The following is a 22,931-nucleotide window of genomic DNA, read 5'->3' as shown; positions in this document are numbered from 1 at the left end:
AGAATCCTCTCTCACCCCATGTATAAGATTATATAACGCCTCTTGTGTGTTATACCAACTTACCTATTTATAGGGAATATTATTTCGTCAAAAATCCAAATAACAACATGAAATCAATCCTAATTCTTAAACTTATACAGAATAGGAAATAACTTCTAATTCTAAATAAAATAGGAAATTTCGTGATTATTATTTCAAGTAACTAAAATCAATTCAGAAACTAGTTACTTTCACATAAAATAAAAAATCTACCTAAAAGAAATTAAACCAATTTCCTAACATTGTTCATTACACGTGCCACAAAAATCAAAGAACATCAACTGTCATTTTAAAGGGAAAGAAAACATTTGCTGTAAAGCTACAATAGATGCCCTGGATATATCATTTGCGAGGAAAAGATTGATTAGACACTGTAAAAGTAAAAATAAGCATTATTGGACACATGCTAATTAAACCTTAATGGACTGGGTCACTATATATGCTGTTGAAGGTCATTTTCTACCATTAATATTGTCGACCTGCCGATTCAGTTCTTTGTACGGCGGTACTGAAAGCATTGACCTGCAATTTGGGTCGAAACCTCCAACCTTTCTTCCTAGTCGGTATACCCCACGAGGCTGGCGGACAATGTATAATCCAAGTAGATAACTCGTTTGAATTTTCCACGCATGCATGCAGAATTTAATGATTTATCCACTTGGCTGCTGGGCATAATTAACGTGTCCGAAGGCATTAAATGGAAGAAAAATAATATTATCACAATATCACATTATGGAAGCTCAAAAAAAAGGTGCAGATACATACATTTAAAGGGCATTTAAAGGTGCATAGGTCCCGGTAAATGTTTCTATTTTGAAAAAACCATAATACATTCATAATTTTTGTTACATCTACCTTGTATATAAAAAGAAAGAGAAGTTACTGTAGTAACTTCTTTTTTTATCAAGTGTATAGTCTCTTATTTTGACAAGTGTCAGTGTTATGAAATAATTAAAAGTATGGATGTCCCTTTGTATTTCCAAGAGAATTAATTCATGATTTATGATTATATTATGTATAGAAGTTACAATCCATAAATCTATTCATGTAGTGGAGGAACCGTTTCATAAGTTTCTTCATATTCTTGTAGTAGTGGGTGTTTAATAGAATTGATGTACCTTTAATCTTGTAGTACCTATATATAGAGGTACATTGACACCCTTTGTGAGTACTTTTGTATTAGTTGGAATAATAAGATAATCACTCTCTATTTCTCTACTTCTTTCTCTAATATCTCCAATATTTCACTTGTTGAAATATAAGGATATCATTCTCCCTTTCTCTATTCCTTTCTCTAATACTTCTTCAATTCCTATTGTAATATTTTATTTTGTTAGTTTTACAACACGTTATCAGCACGAGTCTCTATTTTTGAGCAAAAGGTGAAAACGGAGGCTCTACCTTGAATAAAAGTGAAACACAAGATTTTGTCGAAATTCTGCTCGCATTTCTTCAAGTAAATTCTGAGGTAAATTTCTAACTCACAAACTTGTTTCAACTTCTTATGGCTAATATTTGAATTATCGCAAAAAATATAAGTCGTATTGCTGAGCAATCACTAAACACAAACATATACTGTTTGACACCTTTGACGTAATATTTCTTCTTTTAATTCTACTTATTTACATTTAGAATAATTCGTTGTAGATACTTATATTCTGATGCATTGAGTTTTGGAGATGCTATTATAGAAAATCAATTATATTTGAGGATCTACTTGTCCTTTGAAATATTTAAAGAAAAAGATTCGACCACCTGAAGATGGTCGTTCTTTAACGAAAATATTTGACCACTAGAAGATGGTCATTATTTCAAAAGCCTGGTATGATAAATTTACCTATGGCTACAAGAACATAATTCTGCAATTTTCAGAATTACTTCTTAGTTGAAATTGTGTCTAAAAATTTTACTCATAAGATATATTGAAAATGATATTCTCTACAATTGATTTCTCGAATATGCTCCTGTAGTAGCAATATTGAGAGAAATTTTGAGAAGTATTCTGTACTTATTGTATACTAGTTCTAGTCCATTCCCAGAAGTGAATGTGACTAAATTTCAATTTACTAGTTATGGTTGATGTCATGATTATGATTTTGGTAAATATATATTTTACCATGACAAAAGAAAAAGTTACCACTTGAAATGGGATAATAATGATAATGACAAGAAAGTAAAGATCCTAAAGATAAATGTCCCGAAGTACATTTGACGAATCAAAATTATAATAGCATTTTCATATAGCAAATTTCTTTAAACACCTTGAAGGTGTATGATGATTGATTTAATTTATGATAGTAATTGACCTTTCTTCCTGAAGAAGAAATGGATGTTAAATATTTGGGATCAAAGGATTATGGTGATGATATTTGTCCCATAAGAATTATGGTGATAATGATATGTGTCTCATTAATAAGTGCTACTATATAAACTATATTCCAATGAAAGAGACAAACACAATCAGTTGTAGTGTTTAAGTGATTGAAAGCTCCAGAAGAGCCACTATTATATTTCTCCTTGTTGGAGAAAAGTTTATTATAAATAAAACACTACTTTTTACGATGTCTCGAAAAATTTATTAAATGTGAATATCCGTCGAAATGGATATCAAATTGAAACATTAAATGAGACAATAATAGAGATCATGTTTAGAAATCAAATGAGATAAAAGTTAATTATATCATAATAACCATTCGAGAGAGAAATGGTTATCGATATAGTTGTCTTCATTCTCATTTGATTTATAATTATCACCTGTAGTAAACCAGAAGTTTATTGATCCCAATGGATATATGATTTAACAAAAGTGAGAATATTTGAGAGCCGACAAGTATTTATACATACCCCCTTTATATTATATATGGCTCCAAAAGAAATTTAAAATTTATGTCGGATATGAATCACCTTTTACAATTAAATATTGTAAAATATTGATAGGTGATCTATTGAATGATTTATTACTCTGATGAACTACGATTCCCGACATTAGGGGGAGGAAAAAAATCAATCGAAAGGAAATCATCTGAAAAATTGAATTCCCTCGATCCTCATACAAAATAATGTGAACTAGAAGTTCAAGAAATTATTCATTTGCAGAAAACTGCAAACCAATTGTCAGATATATTATCGACTCCAGAAGAGTCATTAAATCAACTATTCCTGCAGGAAATACTCTGGTTAAAATTGATGTCCCTGAAGGACATGCACAAGTGCTACAAATAAATTTAAGGTCGGCATACCTAAATAAGGTATAAATTGATTTCAAATATCTCTGGAGATTAAATAAATGTCATGACAAAATTCAACCTCTTGAAGGGGTCGCTCCTGAAGAGCCAACTCCTGAAGAGAATTAAATCATAGAAAATTTAATTGGAGCCTAATGAAATGTAGCACTTGATATTATAGAAGTTGATGAGAATCATGAATCTAGGTCGGTTGATGAATGTCGGTATAGAAATGATTGTTCAAAGTGGAAATATACGATCCAATATGAATTGGATTTATTGGTTAAAAAAAAAGTTTTTGGACCTGTAGTCCAAACACTTGAAGGTGTAAAGTCAGTAGAATATAAATGGGTATTTGTGATAAAGAGAAATGAGGAAAAAGAAATTGTGAGACTTGTAGCCCAAGAATTTTCACAAAGGTTTGGATTTGATTATGATGAAACGTATTCACCTGTAGTGGATGCTATCACATTTAGGTATCTTGTGAATTTTGCAGTACATAAAAAATTAGATATGCATCTAATGGACGTCATTACTGCATATTTATATGAAAATTTTGAAATGATATTTATATGAGAATCCCCGAAGGATTCAGCATGCCTGAAGTATGCAAATCAAATCCTAAAGATATTTATTCTATTAAATTACAAAAGTCTTTGTATGGCCTCAAACAATCTGGACGTATGTGGTATAACCGCCTCAATGAATGTCTGACAAAAGAAGGTTATACCAATGATCCAATATGTCCATATGTTTTTATCAAGAAAAATGGATCAAAATTTGTGATAATTGCTGTATATGTTGATGATCTAAATTTGATTGGAACTCCTGAAGAGATTCAAAATAATGTTGAATATTTGAGAAAGAATTTGAGATCAAAGATTTTGGAAAGACAAAATTCTACCTTGATTTACAAATTGAGCATTTGAAAGGTAGAATTTTTGTCCACCAAACTGCTTATACCCGGAAGGTATTAAAACGGTTTTATATGGATAAGACACATATATTAAGTACTCCAATGGTCGTCAGATCATTAGATCATAAAAAGGATCCTTTTAGATCGCAAGAGGAAGATGAAGAGATACTTGGTCCTGAAGTATCATATCTCAGTGTAATTGGCGAAGAATATTGGAATGCGACGATTAAAAGATCTCAAATAATGTTTGCATCAGGGGGAGAAATTAATACACAAAAATAGTGTACTCTTTTTCCTTCACTAGGGTTTTTGGTCCCGCTGGATTTTTCCCTAGTAAGGTTTTAACGAGGCATATTCTTTATGTAATGGACATCCAAGGGGGAGTGTTATGAAATAATTAAAAGTATGGATGTCCCTTTGTATTTCCAAGAGGATTAATTCATGATTTATGATTACATTATGTATAGAAGTTACAATCCATAAATCTATTCATGTAGTGGAGGAACCGTTTCATAAGTTTTTTCATATTCTTGTAGTAGTGGGTGTTTAATAGAATTGATGTACCTTTAATCTTGTAGTACCTATATATAGAGGTACATTGACACCCTTTGTGAGTACTTTTATATTAGTTGGAATAATAAGATAATCACTCTCTATTTCTCTATTTCTTTCTCTAATATCTCCAATATTTCACTTGTTGAAATATAAGGATATCATTCTCCCTTTCTCTATTCCTTTCTCTAATACTTCTTCAATTCCTATTGTAATATTTTATTTTGTTAGTTTTACAACAAGTTTCTATTTGTAATTGAATTTTTGCTCCACAATTTTTTTTTGGTTAGTCAAAAGTCATAAATATCTCTCCTTCTAATTCTTCTTTTCTTTCTCTTTCTGCCTCTATTTTTAACCTTCATTTCCCTCTTTTTTCTTCATTTTTTTTCCTTCAAAATTTTTCTTTATAATTAATTATAAAAAAAAGTGGTTACTGTAGCAATTTTTTTGTTGCCAAGTGTATAGTTTCTTATTTTGTATAGTTGAATTAATTTTTTTGCCAAGGTTACTGTATAGTTTCTATTTGTAGTTAAATTTTTGCTCCATAATTTTTTTTGGTTAGTCAAAAGTCATAAATATCTCTTCTCCCAATTTTTCTTTTCTTCCTCTTTCTGCCTCTACTTTTAACTTTCATCTCCTTCTTTTTTCTTTATTTTTCTATTTTCCCTTCAAATTTTTTCTTTATAATTAATTATAAAAAGAAAGAGAGGTTATTGTAGCAACTTCTTTTTTTGCCAAGTGTATAGTATCTTATTTTGACAAGCGTAAGTTTCTATTTATAGTTAAATTTTTGCTCCACAATTTTTTTTGGTTAGTCAAAAGTCATAAATATCCACCTCCCAATTCTTCTTTTCTTCCTCTTTCTGCCTCTACTTTTAACCTTCATCTCCCTTTTTTCCTCATCTTTCTTTTTTTCCCTTCAAATTTTTTCTTTATAATTAATTATACTAAAATTATTTTCTTACTATTATTTTTGATGAATATTGTTGACCATGGAGAGGCGTCATAACAATCAACTGATTTATTCTGTCACTTTCTATTCCATTAATTTTAACTCTTTAATCCAGTATTTTGTTTTTTATTTTCTTTTTTTCCTTCATCCTAATTTTTCTCTACCTTTTCTCGTTCCGCTCAATTAATGCATCTTTTCCTTTTTCCTCTATAATTAATTGAATGTATGTTTTTCTTGTACAGGAATGGATATTTCTTTCATTCCATTGTTCAAAAATCATGATTATGTTTCATTAATCATGATCATCTTTTTTTTAGGATAAACATAGATAATAAACCTTTTAACTCCACTGCTCCAATTGTCTGGTATATTCCATTTTCCTTTTATTTCTATTCTTCCCTTGTTTCACGTTGCCAAATATGGACTTAACTTTTTTTTATTAACTGTACTTTTTGACTTTTTTTATTAACTATATTTTATTTAGCATTTATCATTTTTCTTTTTTGCCTCTTTATTCTGTTACCTTGGTGTATTTATTTATTTTATCTTAATCTCCTTGATATTCATTAAGCCTTCTATTATTTTGTTTTTGCAAATCAATTTTCCTTTTGTGCGGTTTATCTTAAATCTAAATGCAAAATTTATTTTTTGCAATTATGATGTTTTAGTTCCCTTTTAATGCATAATTGAATCTTGCACTTCCTTTACTAATTCTTTGGTACTGAATTTTTGTACCCTTTTTATGTGTTAAAAAGCCTTCCATTCAACTTTCTTGCAAGTTCTATTATGAATTTGTAGGATAGAAGTTTTTACATGATGATATTTTGTTTGAAAAAGAAATAGTGGTGAAATTTTATGCATTTGTAATTATAATAGCATGATACTTGAGTTTTATGAAGCATATATCATTTATGTTAATATTGAATCGGTTTTGCATTTCTCATGTGATTGGTTTTTGAATTCTTTGCTGTTGTTTGTCCATATAATATAGTAAATATCTTATTGCATCACAATAAGTTGGAGCAAACTTTTGAAACATTCTACTAAAGATAAATTTTTTTAGGCTCATTTTTTTGACAATTATAATTTCTTTTTATTTGAAAGCAAATTATGGTGTAATGAATTTAAGCCATAATTTTATAGATGGGTCTAGACTGTGCTTGCACATTCTGGTTCCTTCTAGTTTCTTGAAATAAAATGTTTGTTTCCTGCAACATTCAACCCCGTGAAGTCTGTCAACGCTATAATAAATATGATGGGAACAAGACATGCAGTGTCTTACGTGCTGTAGCAGGAAGTTTGTGGTCTAGCAGAATTGCAACTTGGAACTATTAATGGAATTTGTTTGTCCGAATCGCATTGGACGCGTCAAACTAAATTGCAACTTGGCTTACAAATTGCACATTGTAGGCCATTAATTTCTTTTTCTTTTTTCGTTATCAAAGAACAAATATACATACGTTTTCGAGCAAAATGTTAAGTGCCAAAATAGACAAATTTGGCATTGATTGAAAAGTCGAGAAAAACTCGTGAAGGATTTATATTAAGTGCTGAATTGGATAAACTTGTCTTATATTTCCAAGGTCCACTGCTTACGTGACACTCAGAAACTATCTTTGCAAGAGCAGATAAGGGTTCATGTATTCCTACATCCTCTCCCTAAAAAAAATTGCTTCAAATTTTCCTGTATTTGAGGACACTGTCACTTATTTGTCCAGTTGGATATGATGAGTGTGCCTTGGAATTGAACCATGTAGCTTGAGCAAGGGAAAAAATGCTATGAGGCACGGTATAAGGGGTAGACCTCAATTGCAAATGACACAATAGTACCTAAGTCTGACAGTTATTTTAGTTTCCTTTTTGGGGTAAAATAAAGATGAATAAAAGTAAATAATATCCCTACAAAGTAATTAGTTTAGTACAGTCATCCCAAGGAGGGTGACTCCGCTCAAGTCATTTAGTAGTTATCCAATAAGCAAGCGTAAAGAGCATTGACAATTAGTTATATATTCCTAGACAATTCTTACCTTTTTTTTAAACTTTGTTTGCGAATTTCATAGATTCCTATTGTTTGACAGAACCAAATCCTATTGGTAAAGCAGGATAGATATGGGTTCATTATCCTTTTGGTAGAAGAAGACTTCCATAGATTCACTGCACGACGTCATATTCCTAATTTTCGTAAATTGACGGAGTACAAACAAAGTTCTAACACGGCTGCCTTTCGTTTTATCTTTTGCTTCTTTGATGATAAATCATTATAATATCATTAGTTATTATCGTTGCATTGTAATTAAATAAAAACTTTAAAAAACTTATATGCAAAGTGCTTTTTAGGATTGGGATGGAATCCAAAAAACCCTCTAATTCCGTCCTTGGTCAAGACCCTGTCGCGGACAAGCTTAAATTTTTCAGAGTTATTTGCAAATTTGTAAGCACGAGGCATGATCAATCCTTGATTTCTTTCCATGGATGGATCCTTTCACTTAAAAGAAGTAGGGTACATTGCCCGTATCTTTCCTTTGGGTAGGCAACTTCTAGTATGCCTCTCTTGGTTGCTATGTACAATGAGTTTTAGCTCAAAATTATCCATCACTAGAGAAAGTCAACTCTCGAACTTACTACGGATAAGACATGTAAATGGTGGGGTTTCATGCATACGCAACTTGGGTCAATGCTGTCGACATTTTAACATCTCTACCGACGGCTGTTGGAGGGAATTTACGAGCTAAACCATGAGTGTTAGAAGTCTGGAAGATTTTACTTCTTCCAGCTACACATGTACCTTGCCTTATTTAGTGTTCTAATGTACTTGTTTGATTGTTTCCTAGCAGAATTATATAAATTTGTGTCTACTTATATTAAGATCATGGGTTGTGTATTGATAGGTTTTACTCTCTTCTAAGAGATTCTTCTCTCTGATTTGGCAATTGGAATATGCATAGAACTGCTATTGTGGCTTGTAATTCAAATTCAAGGGACGAATTAAATAGCATAACATACCAAGAATTAGCATTTAACCATCTATTGGTTAAAAAAGACAAGACATAAATGCGCTACTAATTTATGCCACAAGAAATTTAAAGTACATGGTTTGCAATACTACATGGTACTTGTCCATTGTAAAAGCTAGAGGTTTTCAACATATTTTAGGACTTATTGTTTCTTTTTTTTAATAAGCTGAAGATTTTGAATTTAATATTTCCTATTTACAATTCCTAACGCTTTGCCACCTAACCTACTTTTCCCTCAACTTATTGCTTTTGTGATGCAAATGCCACTTTTCTTGGATCCATTCATGAATCACCAAATTTGACCTTTTCTTCTATGTGAATTTTTTCTTACTCAATAATATGTTTGACATTCTAGTTGCAATAAACGTAATCAATGTCACTTCAAAGTCTAAATTGATTGACAATAATATCTCAACATATTCTTGAATATAGGACGTCACTACAACAAGAAAGGGCACTAGCGACAACAGTTTTAGCATGAAATAGAAGGTTTGACGCTATTAAGTGGCTTATAGCAAGAAAAAGAACCAGGCCTCACCAAAAATTGGAGCTAGCCTACACCTAGCGAGGGCTACAACTTTTCTTGCCTAATAGCCTCGCCAAAAGCAACGCGGGAAAGCTTCCCTCCAAATGCTAACTGTAGTGGGCCAAAGGTTTATGTTATTGGTGAGAAATGATTGGATTGCAGCTGGTTTACCCTCTTTTGGGAGGATATGTGGTCGCTAGCTTGTTTAAGCAACGGAGAGGATGTGGTGTTTTTCTTGCCAAAACCAAATTACCACCAAACAAGATCTTACTAGGATTTAAAACTAAAAAACCAAGAGTATAAAAGTTGTCCGCAGGAGAGATAAAAGTCTCCACTTCCAAAATTTCCTTCTTTTTCCTTCTTAGTATCTATCAATTCTCTCTGCAACAATCTCTAACCAGGTATGCTTTTTCATCCTTTGTAAGATCAACTCTAGAAGTAGAAAAGTCTTCTCTTTTATTTTTCAGAGGGTACTGGCTATTCATAGAGTGCAAGATTTGAACTGTAAACACCTTCATCTCATAGTTTCAAAGGAACAAAGACACAATTCAAAGTAACAAATGAGAAAATAACTCTGCTGCAAAAACATTTTTGTTTTTCTCTATAAAAATTTGACAAGGCCTAGAACTGTCAGGAAAATTATTTCTTTTTTTCCAGCCTCGGCAGCATCTCCAGCCTTTGTCTTCTTTACACCACGGATCTTCTTGGCCTTGTTCTTTCTTTCCTTGAGTTGTTTCCTAGACTTCTCTACCTTAGTATCTGTAATGACCGAGCTGGAGTCTAGTTATTTGACGTTAGGAAGTTAGTTGTAGAAGATATTCCAAATAACAGATTGCATGTGTCGGTTAATTGATCGAGCATGTGAGTCCTTTCATATTGCATGCGTTAGTTATATTGTTAGAATACCAGAAACTAGTATAAAGCAGAGGAGGAAGAGAAGGGATGTAGTTTTTGGATGTAACAATTCTCATTTCCCGTCTATACTATCTTAGTCTTCCCCTGCTCTCTCTTCTCATTTCCCCTGTATCTGCATTTCTCTCAATTTCTGTCTTGAATCCGTCCCTTGTTGGGCAGGTCCAGTACAATTGGTATCAGAGCTTGCGGTCCTTGGATCTGCAAGCTCAGCTACCGAATCTGTAGCTGACTATGGCGGAGGGCACCAGAATGAAAGGCTTCGAGGAACAACTGAGGAAGCAGGATTCTCGGATCCAGGGCATCCTTGAAGCCAATGCAGCTGAACGACTAGCACTGGAAGAGAAATTGGCAACAAATCACTCTGATATGAAGGCACTCTTGGAAGCGAACTCAGCTGAGATGAAAAATTTCATGGTTTCCATGAATGCTCAATACACCGCTTTTGTGAGAAGCTTGCAAAGCGACCGAGGGATCTTAGGAATTTCACCAGACAATACGGAGAGGCAACCTGTCCAAAGGCCTCAGAGAAACTTGGAGTTGGGGCTATCCAATCAAGGAGAGAGGAATTTCCTACTTGTGAGAAGCTTGCAAAGCGACCGAGGGATCTTAGGAATTTCACCAGACAATACGGAGAGGCAACCTGTCCAAAGGCCTCAGAGAAACTTGGAGTTGGGGCTATCCAATCAAGGAGAGAGGAATTTCCTACCTGTAGGGACTCCTAAGGTGGAATTTCCCAAATTTGATGGCTCTAACCCCAGAGAATGGGTCAGGAGATGTGAGAAGTTTTTCCGTTTATGTCGCATTCCTGATTCGCAGCATATGGATTTAGTGGAATTGCATCTGGATGGGAAAGCTAGTATTTGGTATCAAGGTTTCAAGATGGACAAGGGGGAGTTACGATGGGATAGATTCAGCCAAGAGTTTTGTAGTCGATTTGGGAATTTAGGGGAGGATGACGTTATAGAGGAGTTTAACAAGCTTCATCAAACTTCCACAGTAATTCACTACCAAGAATGGTTTGAAGAGCTGCGAGCTGCCGTGATGCTCAAGGTCCCTGGTCTTACTGAATCATATTACATCTCCAGTTTCCTAAGTGGCCTAAAGGAGGAGATTAAGTCTGTGGTCAAGATCCACAAACCTGCGACCTTGCAATCAGCATTTGAGAAGGCGAGATGGCAGGAGCATTACTTACAGGTTATGGCTAAGCAATCTAGGATGGCTACAAAACTAACTCAGGTTACGGAGACAATACAGAAGAAGCCTGCACATCAGATGTTTGATAGCAGCAACAACAAAACTACTCCCCAAGGCTCTAGGAGGATTACCCCCACTGAGTTCCAGTACAGGAAGGATCACAGTTTATGTTTCAAATGTGGAGAGAAGTTCTCCCCTGGGCATGTTTGCAGGAATAAGGGAATTCATTTGCTGCTAGCAGATGAGGGCGAGGCTCAAGTAGAGGAAGTAGTAGATGAAGAGGATGAGGTCATTGAGTATCAAGGCAACAAGTATGGCAGGGATATTACACTATCCCTCCACTCAGTTTCTGGCCAATTGTCTTCCAGTACCATTAAGATGTTGGGAGATTATGGTGATCAAGAGGTGTCAATCCTGCTGGATGGAGGTAGCACCAACTGCTTCATAAAGCCAACTATTGCTCAACTCTACCCTGAAGCTGTTAAGAATCATAAACCTTTTAAAGTCAGAATTGCTGATGGGAAAGAATTAGTTTGTGAGCAATGGATTCCTGGTATGAAGTGGATGATGCAAGGCCATCATTTTACTCACAATGTGTATGTACTAGACTTGGAACCGTACGACCTGATTTTGGGGGTTGACTGGATGAAGTGTTATAGCCCCATGACTTTTGACTTTCAAAAGTTGTCATTATCATTTGAGAAGGAGGGTGAAATGGTGTTACTACAAGGGGATTCCCACTCTGCCAAGGTGTTGATGAAGCAAGGAGTATCAGCCCAGAAGTATTGCAGAAACAAAATCAGAACAGCCTTGCAACACTCTTGCATGATACGAGTACAAAACTCACAGGTAACTACTGTGCCCAAAACACTCACTCAATTACTTGCTCAATATGATGACATATTTGCTGCACCTACAACTTTACCCCCCAACCGTAGCCTCAATCACCAAATACCTTTGAAACCTGATGCTAAACCTTTCAAGATTAGACCCTATAGGTACCCCCACAGGCAAAAAACAGAAATAGAAAGGCAAGTCAAGGAAATGTTGGCCACTGGTATCATCCAAACCAGCCATAGTCCTTTTGCATCCCCAGCCTTAATAGTTAAAAAGAAGGATGGCACTTGGAGGTTATGCATTGACTATAGACAACTTAACAGCCTCACTATCAAAGACAAGTTTCCCATCCCAATCATTGATGACCTCCTAGATGAACTGCAGGGTGCCAAAATTTTTTCAAAAATTGATTTGAGGTCAGGGTACCATCAGATAAGAATGCACCCATCTGATATCCAAAAAACAGCTTTCAGAACCCACTCTGGCCTCTATGAATACTTAGTGATGCCATTTGGCCTCACTAATGCACCAGCAACTTTCCAGGCTCTAATGAACTCGGTATTTGAACCTTTTATTCGAAAATTTGTGCTAGTGTTCTTTGATGACATTCTAGTTTACAGCCCCGATTTTGACTCCCATCTCAAACACCTCTCCCTTGTTCTTGACACCCTCAGAAATCACTCATTATATGCAAAAATGTCTAAGTGTTCATTTGGGCAAGATAGAGTAGAGTACTTGGGGCATATAGTTACTGGTGAGGGAGTCTCTGCTGATCCTGCAAAAGTGGAAGCTATGCTGTCCTGGCCATCTCCTACCACTGTTAAAGGTTTAAGGGGTTTTTTGGGACTGACAGGATACTACAGGAGATTTGTGAAGGGATATGGGAAGATCGCTAAACCTTTAACTAATCTGCTAAAGAAGGATGGTTTCGGGTGGGATGAACAAGCTGAGCAAGCTTTCCAAGAACTCAAACATGCTATGACTCAAGCTCCTGTACTAGCACTTCCTGATTTCCTTGGAACATTTGTATTGGAAACCGATGCTAGCCAAAAGACCATTGGAGCAGTTTTGATGCAGCAAGGTAGGCCTATTGCTTTCATGAGTCAGGCACTTGGACCCAAAAATCAAACACTGTCCATATATGAAAAGGAATTATTGTCATTGATTACTGCAGTAGGGAAATGGAGACACTACTTGCTAGGAACTCACTTCATAATCAAAACTGATCATGAAAGTTTGAAATACTTACTGGAACAAAAAATCACTACACCTCTCCAGCAAAAATGGTTAGCAAAGCTGATGGGACTAGATTATGAGATCCAATATAAAAGGGGTAAGGATAACTTGGTGGCTGATGCTCTATCTAGAAGGATGGAAGGAAGGGATGAAGGGTCAGGTGGTGAGGAGGTGCAGGTCCATGCCATTACCACAGCAAAGCCATTATGGTTAGCAAGGGTCTCTAGCAGTTATAATGGGGATGAGAAGGCCAAGGAACTACTGACTGCACTAGCGGTAGACAAATCTAGTGTGCACGATTACACATACCATCAAGGGATTATCAGGTATATGGGAAGAATGTATATTGGGAGTAACTCAGAATTAAGGGCTCAGCTCATCAATTGCATGCATGATTCTGCAATTGGAGGGCACTCGGGGAACCAAGGAACATACCAGAGAATGAAGAACTATTTCTACTGGCCGGGCATGAAAAAGGATGTGGAATCTTACGTACAGGCTTGTGACATTTGCAAGAGGAGTAAAGGGGAGCATTGCTCCTACCCAGGGTTGTTGCAGCCATTGTCAATTCCTGAGCAAGCATGGCAGGAAATTTCTATGGATTTTATTGAAGGACTACCCAAATCATATGGTCATAATGTCATTTTTGTGGTGGTAGACAGATTTACAAAATATGCTCACTTCACCTCCATGACTTCTCACTACACTGCTAAGAGTGTGGCTCAGGTATTCTTCGACCAAATATTCAGGTTACATGGGCTGCCTAATGGGATTGTATCTGATAGAGACAAAGTGTTCACTAGTATATTCTGGCAAGAGCTTTTTAAGCAAGTAGGGACTGAACTTAGTTTCTCTTCTTCCTATCACCCTCAGTCTGATGGACAAACTGAGAGGGTGAATAGGTGTCTAGAGACTTACTTAAGAGCTATGTGCTTGCAGCAACCAGGCCATTGGAAAAGGTGTTTACCTGCAGCTGAATGGTGGTACAACACTAACTTCCACTCCAGTTTGCAGATGACTCCGTTCCAAGCTTTATATGGCTACAAACCATCCCAATTGAGTTTGCACTCAAGTGACACTCCAGTTGCTGCTGTGGAGGATTGGATAAAGGAAAGGGTAAACTGGAATACATTGCTCAGGGAAAATTTATTGCAGGCTCAGAACCGAATGAAGCAGTTTGCAGACAAACACAGAATAGATAGGTCCTTTGCTGAGGGTGATTGGGTGTATCTCAAGCTGCAGCCGTATAGGCAGACTACGGTAGCACTAAGGAGGAACTTGAAGCTGGCAGCCAAGTATTATGGCCCATATCAGGTGGAAAAGAAGATTGGGTCAGTTGCTTATAGGCTCAAGCTTCCACAGGGTGCTGCTATTCACCCTGTTTTCCATGTTTCACTCTTGAAACCAACGTCTAAGGGAGCTCCTATCAGCAATGAATTGCCACAAATATCGGAGGAAGGGCTCTACACTACTGCCCCCACTGCGGTTCTAGACAGAAGAATGATAGACAGGGCTGGTCAGCAGGTGGAGCAGGTCTTAATTTGTTGGAAGAACATGAATGAGGAGGATGCTACCTGGGAGGACTTGACTGTTATACAAAGCCAATTTCCATCCTTCAATCCTAGAGACTAGGATTGTTTGAAGGGAGGGCAACTGTAATGACCGAGCTGGAGTCTAGTTATTTGACGTTAGGAAGTTAGTTGTAGAAGATATTCCAAATAACAGATTGCATGTGTCGGTTAATTGATCGAGCATGTGAGTCCTTTCATATTGCATGCGTTAGTTATATTGTTAGAATACCAGAAACTAGTATAAAGCAGAGGAGGAAGAGAAGGGATGTAGTTTTTGGATGTAACAATTCTCATTTCCCGTCTATACTATCTTAGTCTTCCCCTGCTCTCTCTTCTCATTTCCCCTGTATCTGCATTTCTCTCAATTTCTGTCTTGAATCCGTCCCTTGTTGGGCAGGTCCAGTACAGTATCCAGGCCATTCCTGATAAGCCGATATTTGGGCTCATATTTCTTAGCATTCTCTACAGAACCATAGATCTATCCAAACCCAGTTGATTTGCCACCTGCACAATGCGTCCTGGACTTGAAAACAAAGATGGCATTTGGGTCCTTCACATCATACATCCTAGCCAATTTCTCCTTCAACTCAGCCTTGGAAAAATTAGGACTTCCAGGATGCGTTCTATCAATGACGAATTGTTTTCTGGAAAGAAGACGATTGGTCATGAACTTCCTAGTACGAATAGTCACTGCCTTGTCCGCCATTTTTTCTTGCCGCCGGCGCCGCCGCTGCTTCCGTTCTTTCTCCTCTGAATGGGCGGTTGGTCAGCAAGTTAATCTTGATGCCGCTGAATGGGCAATTAAAGAGTGGGCGGTTAACCATGATGCCAAGTTAATCATGATTGCATGATTGTATGTTCTCCTCTGAATGGGCGGTTAACTTGATGCCGCTGCGTTCCAACTTGGCATCAAGATAAAACTCAGCAATCTTGATGCCAAGTTAATCTCAGCAAGATTGATGCCAAGTTAATCGCAGAGCAATCTTGCTGAGTTTTCTTGGCCATGATTGCATGTTCACTCTTTAAAAGATAGGGAGTGTAATGATCAAATGGTTGAGCCAATAGCTTCAACGTCTTCAGTGTTAGAGAAATGGACAAATGCTGCTAGTCCTTTCAATGAATCAGTTGTGGCATTTTCATGAGCATTACCTTGTGTGAAAAACAGGACTTCTTTTTTCTCTCTATCTCTCGACTTAATTAGAACATTTCTTTAGATGTTTCACCACCGAGCTGGGTGAGGAATTGGTATGGTGCCATAACAGCACTGCTTTCTTATATCACTGCTCTGTTTTTCCCCTGTTTCTAGCCGTGTTTCCAACAACTTCTTTGGAACTCTCTAGCTTGTACAGCCTGTGTTTCTGTCGGCCATTTCCATGTCTAGTTGCAGACGTAGTTTCTCTTCTCACAATCCAAAGCCTCAAAATCCAAACACCCCTCGCCCCCCACCTCCCAAAAAAAAATACTCCTGCATGTATGCATGCAGCTTGGTAGGTGGACAAGTGCATGAGCATGCATGACATCTTTCAGCAATAATAATGACTTTCCATCGTTCATAATTTGCCCTCATCTGGGGTCCATAGCTAGCAACTCACCGTACCATGCACTTTTTTTCATACATCTCGCATGTAAATGAAGACATCTGTGTCGGTTTGTATTTGGTTTTTCCACAGTTAATAGGAAAGTAGTTTCATTTTGTTTATGATGGGATGTCTGGATTATTCTTTGAGATTTTTTTTTTCATTTCTTTGAGAGATTTATGTTGGCTTTGTTCCCAAAACGTCACAAATATATAACTGGTTTCATTTTTTTCTAAAAGGTAATAAAGGAACCCATTCCAATGCTCTCAAGGCTTAGTACAATTATTGTTAATCAACATTTTATTCAATGACTAGGGACATTGGATGCAAGAAGCATAAAGAGTTCAAGTTCTAGCACTTTATTAATCTTCTTGAGCGGTCCTTCATGGTAAGTGCATTACAGTCCTCAAGTTTGATTTCTATTTGAAGTGAAACTGCCATTATTTGGATCTAACTTGTGATATTGTGAATGCATATGCTTTTGTTGGGTTATGGACATATTATGCTTTATTTAACTAGTTCTTTATAATTATCATCTTTTTGAATTTCAGTGCTATTTTTCCAACACAATTCCTCTGGGAAGGCTTGTCATCTAAACTTGCACCTTGGTATAGAATGTAGTTCATATATGCTAGGAGGAAAAATGGATAAGGGTTGGATGTTCCTGGCTGATAGATGGTGTGATGAATATAGGAATGGGCTAGAGAAATTTTTAACAATGGCAAAACAGCACAAAGGTGATAAACCAAAGATTAGATGTCCATGCAGAAAATGCAGAAATGTGAAGTACTACTCTGTTCATGTTGTTAAGAGTCATCTGCTATATAAGGGGATGGATAGTACTTATACATATTGGAAATTTCATGGGGAAACTCTGCCTAATGAAAATTCAAATGCTCATTCATGTTGTGATAATGAGCATGAAATTAATGCTAACAATGCAGAAGTAAATGATGACGAAATGCAAGAAATTTTAGAAGACATCTATTGGGGGACCTTTAATGAAGAAGAATTAAATGGTGGGAGCAATAAGGAGGTTTCTTTTAGAAAAGAAGATGAGTTAGAAAAATTTGATAGATTATTTAAAGATGCTAAGCGGGCCTTATATCCTGGCTGCAAAAAGTATTCAATATTACTTTTTGTTGTAAAATTGCTACACTTGAAGGTACTCAATCGATGGAGTAATAAATCTTTTACCATGCTTCTTCAACTATTGAAGGATTCCTACCCTGATGATAACTTACTTCCGTCCTCTTACTACGATTCCAGAAAGTTATTGGGGGGCATTGGGTTGCGGTGTGACCTGATTCATGCATGCAAGAATGACTGTATTCTCTTTCGGAAGGAATATGAAGGATTGGATCATTGTCCAAAATGCTTGCAATCTAGATGGAAAATAAATGATGGCAAAGGTAAAAAAGTTCCTCAGAAGATTCTTCGCTACTTTCCTTTGAAGCCAAGACTGCAGAGACTATTTATGTCAAGAAAAATAGCATCTTATATGAGATGGCACAAGGAAAAACGAGTTGAAGAAATAGGGGTCTTAAGTCATCCAGCAGATGGTGAATCATGGAAAGAGTTTGATAAGAAATTTCCATGGTTTGCTGAAGATGCTCGAAATGTGCGTCTTGCATTGTCAAGTGATGGTTTCAACCCTTTCAATAATATGTGTAACTCCTATAGTATGTGGCCAGTGGTGCTCATAAACTATAACATGCCACCTTGGGTATCAAAAAGGGAGCCTTATTTCTTCTTGTCACTACTTATTCCAGGTCGTCGGTCACCGGGAAAGGATATTGACGTGTTTTTGCAACCTTTGATTGATGAACTGTTAGAATTGTTCAAAGGTGTTAGGACATATGATTCTGTGGCTGAACAATGCTTTCTTTTGCATGCTGCACTTATGTGGACTATAAATGACTTTCCGGCTTATGGGGACTTATCTGGTTGGGTGACCAAGGGAAAAATGGCATGCCCTTGCTGCAATGATAAAACGGACTATCAGTCATTGAGAAACAAGATTGGTTACTTGGGCCACCGTCGCTTTTTGCCTGATAATCATGTGTGGCGAAATGATGGCAAAAAATTTAATGGCAAGGTAGAGAGAAGGTTGAAACCACGGGAATTGTCAGGTGAAGAAATTCTTAAACAATTAAAAGTTGTTGAGGGTGTAACACTTGGAAAAAATCCAAATACTAAGAAAGGAAGCGCAGTCTTGAAGAAAGAAACTGGACTAAGAAGAGCATATTTTACCAATTACCGTATTGGAAAGATATTCCACTAAAACACAACATTGATGTTATGCACACTGCTAAGAATTGGTGTGATAATATTATGGGAACTTTGCTTAACTTAGAAAACAAGTCAAAGGATACAGATAAAGCTCGGCGGGATTTGGAGGACATGGACATTCGGCATGAGCTACACTTACATCGAAGAAATGGCAAGCTTGAAAAGCCACAAGCATGCTATAATCTGTTACCAAAAGAGCGACAAGGTTTTTGTGAATTTTTGAGTTCAGTGAAGTATCCCAATGGCTATGCAGCTAATATATCAAGATGTGTCAACATAAAAGATGGTAAGGTATCAGGATTAAAGAGCCATGATTGTCACATTCTTTTGCAACGAATGCTTCCTGTCGGATTGCGCGGATTCTTGTCAACAGATGTGTATACTTTAATATGTGAAGTAGCCAAGTTCTTTCAAGATCTGTGTTCAAAAAAGCTTAGATTGGAAGAGACTGAGAAATTAGAAAAGAACATAGTAATGATATTGTGCAAGTTGGAAATGATCTTTCCACCAGCTTTTTTCGATATTATGATCCATTTAGCTGTTCACTTACCCCGTGAAGCCAAACTTGGAGGGCCTGTCCAACATAGGTGGATGTACCCTTTTGAAAGGTAAGTATGATTCTTCTTAATATCACTTCCTAAAAATATATTAGCTAAGTTAGATCACTAACTGCTATATATGCTTATAACAGTCTTTTTACACATTTAGGTACCTCGGAAGTCTCAAAGGAACCGTGAAAAATAAAGCCTATCCAGAAGGTTCAATTGCAGAAACATATATTGTCAATGAAAGTTTAACTTTCTGCTCCTTATATCTTGATGGGATTGAAACAAAATTCAATCGACCGGATAGGTATTATGATGGAGAAAATCCTGCTCATGACAGGTTATCCATATTTTCCCATAAAATTCGTCCAATTGGATCGCCTCTAGGTGCCACTTTGACAAGGGATCAATATAATTTGGTTCATTGGTATGTTCTTGACAATTGTGATGAATTGCGACCATTTTTGCTGTAAGTAAATCTTTTTCACCAATAATTTAGTTGAACAATTTGAAAAATGCAGTTTCTAATTATGCACTATGAACAGTGAGCATGAGGAAGAGCTAAAAAGAAGAAATCCGTCAAACCTCTTTGAGAGACAGAAAGTTGAATTTCCATTATGGTTTAGAAAAAAAGTAAGATATGCTCTTCTTATTAATAAGGAGAAGATTGCTTTAAGAGTAAAATTTTGATGTTCACTAAGTGCTATTTATGCAGATGAAGAACTTGCATGATCAAGGAGACTGTCAAGTGAACAAAGATCTATATTCACTTGCAATGGGGCCAGATATTCGTACCACCATGTATCCAGGTTGTATAGTCAATGGAGTTAAGTTCCTAACTAAGGAGCGTGATAGTCGTCGAAAGACGCAAAATAGTGGTATACGTACTGAGGGAGAGCACAATAATAAGTCATGCAGCTAAGATATAGGGGAAATTGCCAAGTTCTTTTATTTGGGTGTGAATGGTTTGATTCTAGGACAGCTCGCTGTGATAAGTATTTCACAAGTGTTAACTTTGGGAAAAAATGGTATGCAAATGAACCTTATGTTCTTGCTACTCAGGCCACCCAAGTTTTCTATGTTAAGGACACAAAATTGGGTGGAGATTGGCATGTAGCTCTTGTTGCAGATCACAAACATATATGGGATCCATCACTTTTCCAACCTACTGAAGAAAATGATCCTGAAGATGCATTTGGTAATCATGAAGCATACCAACAGAATGAGTGTTCAGAAATCATGTTTGAAGTTCAAGACTATGAAGCATTTTCATTGGACAGAGCTGATGTTGACCCAGAAACCATTGATTTAGAGGATACTGCACCGGGTGACAAAGCTGAGAATGAGTTGGATGATTTCATTAATGATGATATGATTGATGAAGAGTCAGGAAGCACAAGAGAAAGTGAAGAAGAACCTTATTTGAGCTTTAGTTCTGACAGTGACATAGAGTGACTTATGACATTTTTTTTGTAAAAATGAAGTGTATCTGTACCACTCTTGTTTCATGAAAAAGATCTATTTTGTGTATTACAATCATTATCAGTTGCTTTTTGTGTCCTTTCATGATAGCTAAAAGTTATTTTGTTTCGCATGTTGGGTGCATCCTTTATACTTGTAATTTTATTTGAGATACTAATAGTGGTCTAATATAGATGCCAGGCAATGCGTTACGGGCAAGGCAATTTGAAAAAGTTGCAGCAAGCAAACAATCTAATCCGGCATCTAAAGCACCAAAGGTTTACACTGGGGATCAGCTGATGCAAAAGTCTCTCACAGTGAGAACTAAAACCTTTCCTACAATTGCTTAGATTTTACTCACATTAGTGTAATAAATTTAATATGTTGTTTTTGTGTCTATAAAGCAGGTAGCTCCGAGAGAAACAAACTCTAACCACATCCCTCATGGAACATCAAACATGGAACCAGTCATGAATCTTTTCATAGACATGGAATCTGCTATAGTAAGTTTTTCATTTAACGCATATATCTTAAGCAATTAAGATTGTTATTCTATTACTGAAGATCATAGCTAATGACATTATATCTCATCCTAGGAGGGGGCTAGAGTTTTGCAATCTCAGCAAGTAACAAACAAGCCTCCAATTCAATCCTTCAGGACTTTCCAAACAATATCTTCTCCATCTGCTAATCTTTTTGCCTCTCAAAATTGCCCAGTTGGTGTAATGTTGCATTTATATTCATAATGTCAATATGATTATTTTGGCTAAGTTACATTTTTTTTTCAAAGACCTCTGTTCATAGCTGACATGATCATTTGTTTGTTTGACAAAAGGAGCTATCAGCTAATGAAATTGAAGCACAAAATGAGTCTGCTAACCACAATGCAGCTTCACGAGTGGCAAACCAAATTACTCAATCAACAAATAATGAACATGATACAGATCAGGTCCATAATGCATCCAATTCAACAGGAACAAATGCAGGTGATTTTAACCTTGTCGATATTATAAATATGTCCTAGTTTTGTAGATATTAGTAGTTAGTATTATCCTAAATTGCTGCAAAATTTTAGTTTCTAGATACTCACCTTGTTCTTAGCTTTATTAGCCCCTAGAAAGCGTGGACCCAATCGAAATATTAGGCTTGAGAAAGCAGTAAGGGCAAGAAGGGAGCAAGATCTAGAAGGTGAAAAATACAGACCACCAATATTAATACCTGAAGATGAGAATGCACCTGTTGGTGAATGGAGTGCATGCTTTGCAAGAGAGCTCGGTCTTATCCTTAGGCAAGATGCACCAGTACGAGTACAGAATTGGACAGCCATGGACAAGTCAGCCAAGGAGGATCTTTATGAACGTGCAGTGGTATGATATATTTAATTCATTTCGTATCATTTACAAGTTTCTAAACTTATTTTTGTAAATTTTACAGGACACATTTAATTTGGACTGGACAAAGGTGCATGTTCAAGATGCTGTTAAGAATCAATTTGGACGACTGTATGGAAATTTTAGGAACAAATGTCATCAACACTACAAAAAGTATGGGGGAGGTGCAAGTGGAAGGGCCAATCCTCCTGTCCACTTTCTTGAGAGAAGGGATGATTGGGTTTGGATCTGTGACAATATCTTTGACAATGAGGATTGGAAGGTAAGTAAATATCTATGCATTAATTTGAGTTAAAATAATTCATGCATAGAGAATTAAGTTCTTGACAAGATCATACCTTGTATATTAGACTCGTTCAAGAACTAATGCACTTAATCGTGCAAATCTGGAGTATGTGCACAAGCTGGGATCTAAGTCTTTTCCACAAAAACGTCATGAAATGGTAAACTCACATCCTATATTACCAATTTGCTGTGACTATGGGGTCAGAAGTTCTTAAATCCAGTCAAAATGAAAATTTTCAAACATATTTGTGCATTCATATGTTGCCTATTTTGTCAGACCAATCCAGAGACAAATGAGAAACCCGGTATTATTGATTTGTTTGATATCGCATACAGAAATAGAAAAGGATGGTCCTCTCGTCTTGCTGAAGAAAGGCATGTAAGTCATGCATATCAAGCAAATT

The 22,931-nt window shown here is 36.3% G+C and overlaps 2 protein-coding genes and 1 long non-coding RNA gene across 3 annotated transcripts; 2 read left to right on the top strand and 1 right to left on the bottom strand.

The window, feature by feature from the left end:
- Nucleotides 1-15,337: 15,337 nt before the first annotated feature.
- LOC113735550 (small ribosomal subunit protein eS24z-like) lies at nucleotides 15,338-15,682 on the bottom strand. The gene is made up of 2 exons (XM_027262548.1): nucleotides 15,481-15,682; nucleotides 15,338-15,438 (listed from the first exon to the last, which is right to left on the bottom strand). Exons 1-2 carry the CDS (start codon nucleotides 15,680-15,682, stop codon nucleotides 15,338-15,340), a joined length of 303 nt encoding a protein of 100 aa, XP_027118349.1.
- Nucleotides 15,683-17,196: 1,514 nt separating this feature from the next.
- On the top strand, nucleotides 17,197-18,837 carry LOC113735549 (uncharacterized). Its single transcript, XM_027262547.1, has one exon. It carries the CDS (start codon nucleotides 17,197-17,199, stop codon nucleotides 18,835-18,837), a length of 1,641 nt encoding a protein of 546 aa, XP_027118348.1.
- A 3,104-nt stretch (nucleotides 18,838-21,941) lies between these two features.
- LOC113734556 (uncharacterized) lies at nucleotides 21,942-22,904 on the top strand. Its single transcript, XR_003459327.2, has 3 exons — nucleotides 21,942-22,504; nucleotides 22,593-22,685; nucleotides 22,805-22,904. It is a non-coding gene; the product is annotated as an uncharacterized lncRNA (long non-coding RNA).
- Nucleotides 22,905-22,931: the final 27 nt, after the last annotated feature.

This window comes from Coffea arabica, chromosome 3c (genome assembly GCF_036785885.1).
Source record: "Coffea arabica cultivar ET-39 chromosome 3c, Coffea Arabica ET-39 HiFi, whole genome shotgun sequence".
NCBI classification, from domain to species: Eukaryota; Viridiplantae; Streptophyta; class Magnoliopsida; order Gentianales; family Rubiaceae; genus Coffea; species Coffea arabica.
The sequence above is the reverse complement of the archived record's forward strand: the minus strand, read 5'-3'. Positions and strand labels throughout refer to the sequence as shown.

Excerpts from the sequence above, each read along its gene's own strand:
- LOC113735550 (XM_027262548.1), bottom strand. The coding sequence starts at position 15,682 with ATGGCGGACAAGGCAGTGACTATTCGTACTAGGAAGTTCATGACCAAT. Across the intron at positions 15,439-15,480 it reads GTCCAGGACGCATTGTGCAG|AGAATGCTAAGAAATATGAG; the intron begins GTGGCAAATCAA and ends ATGGTTCTGTAG.
- LOC113735549 (XM_027262547.1), top strand. The coding sequence starts at position 17,197 with ATGGATAAGGGTTGGATGTTCCTGGCTGATAGATGGTGTGATGAATAT.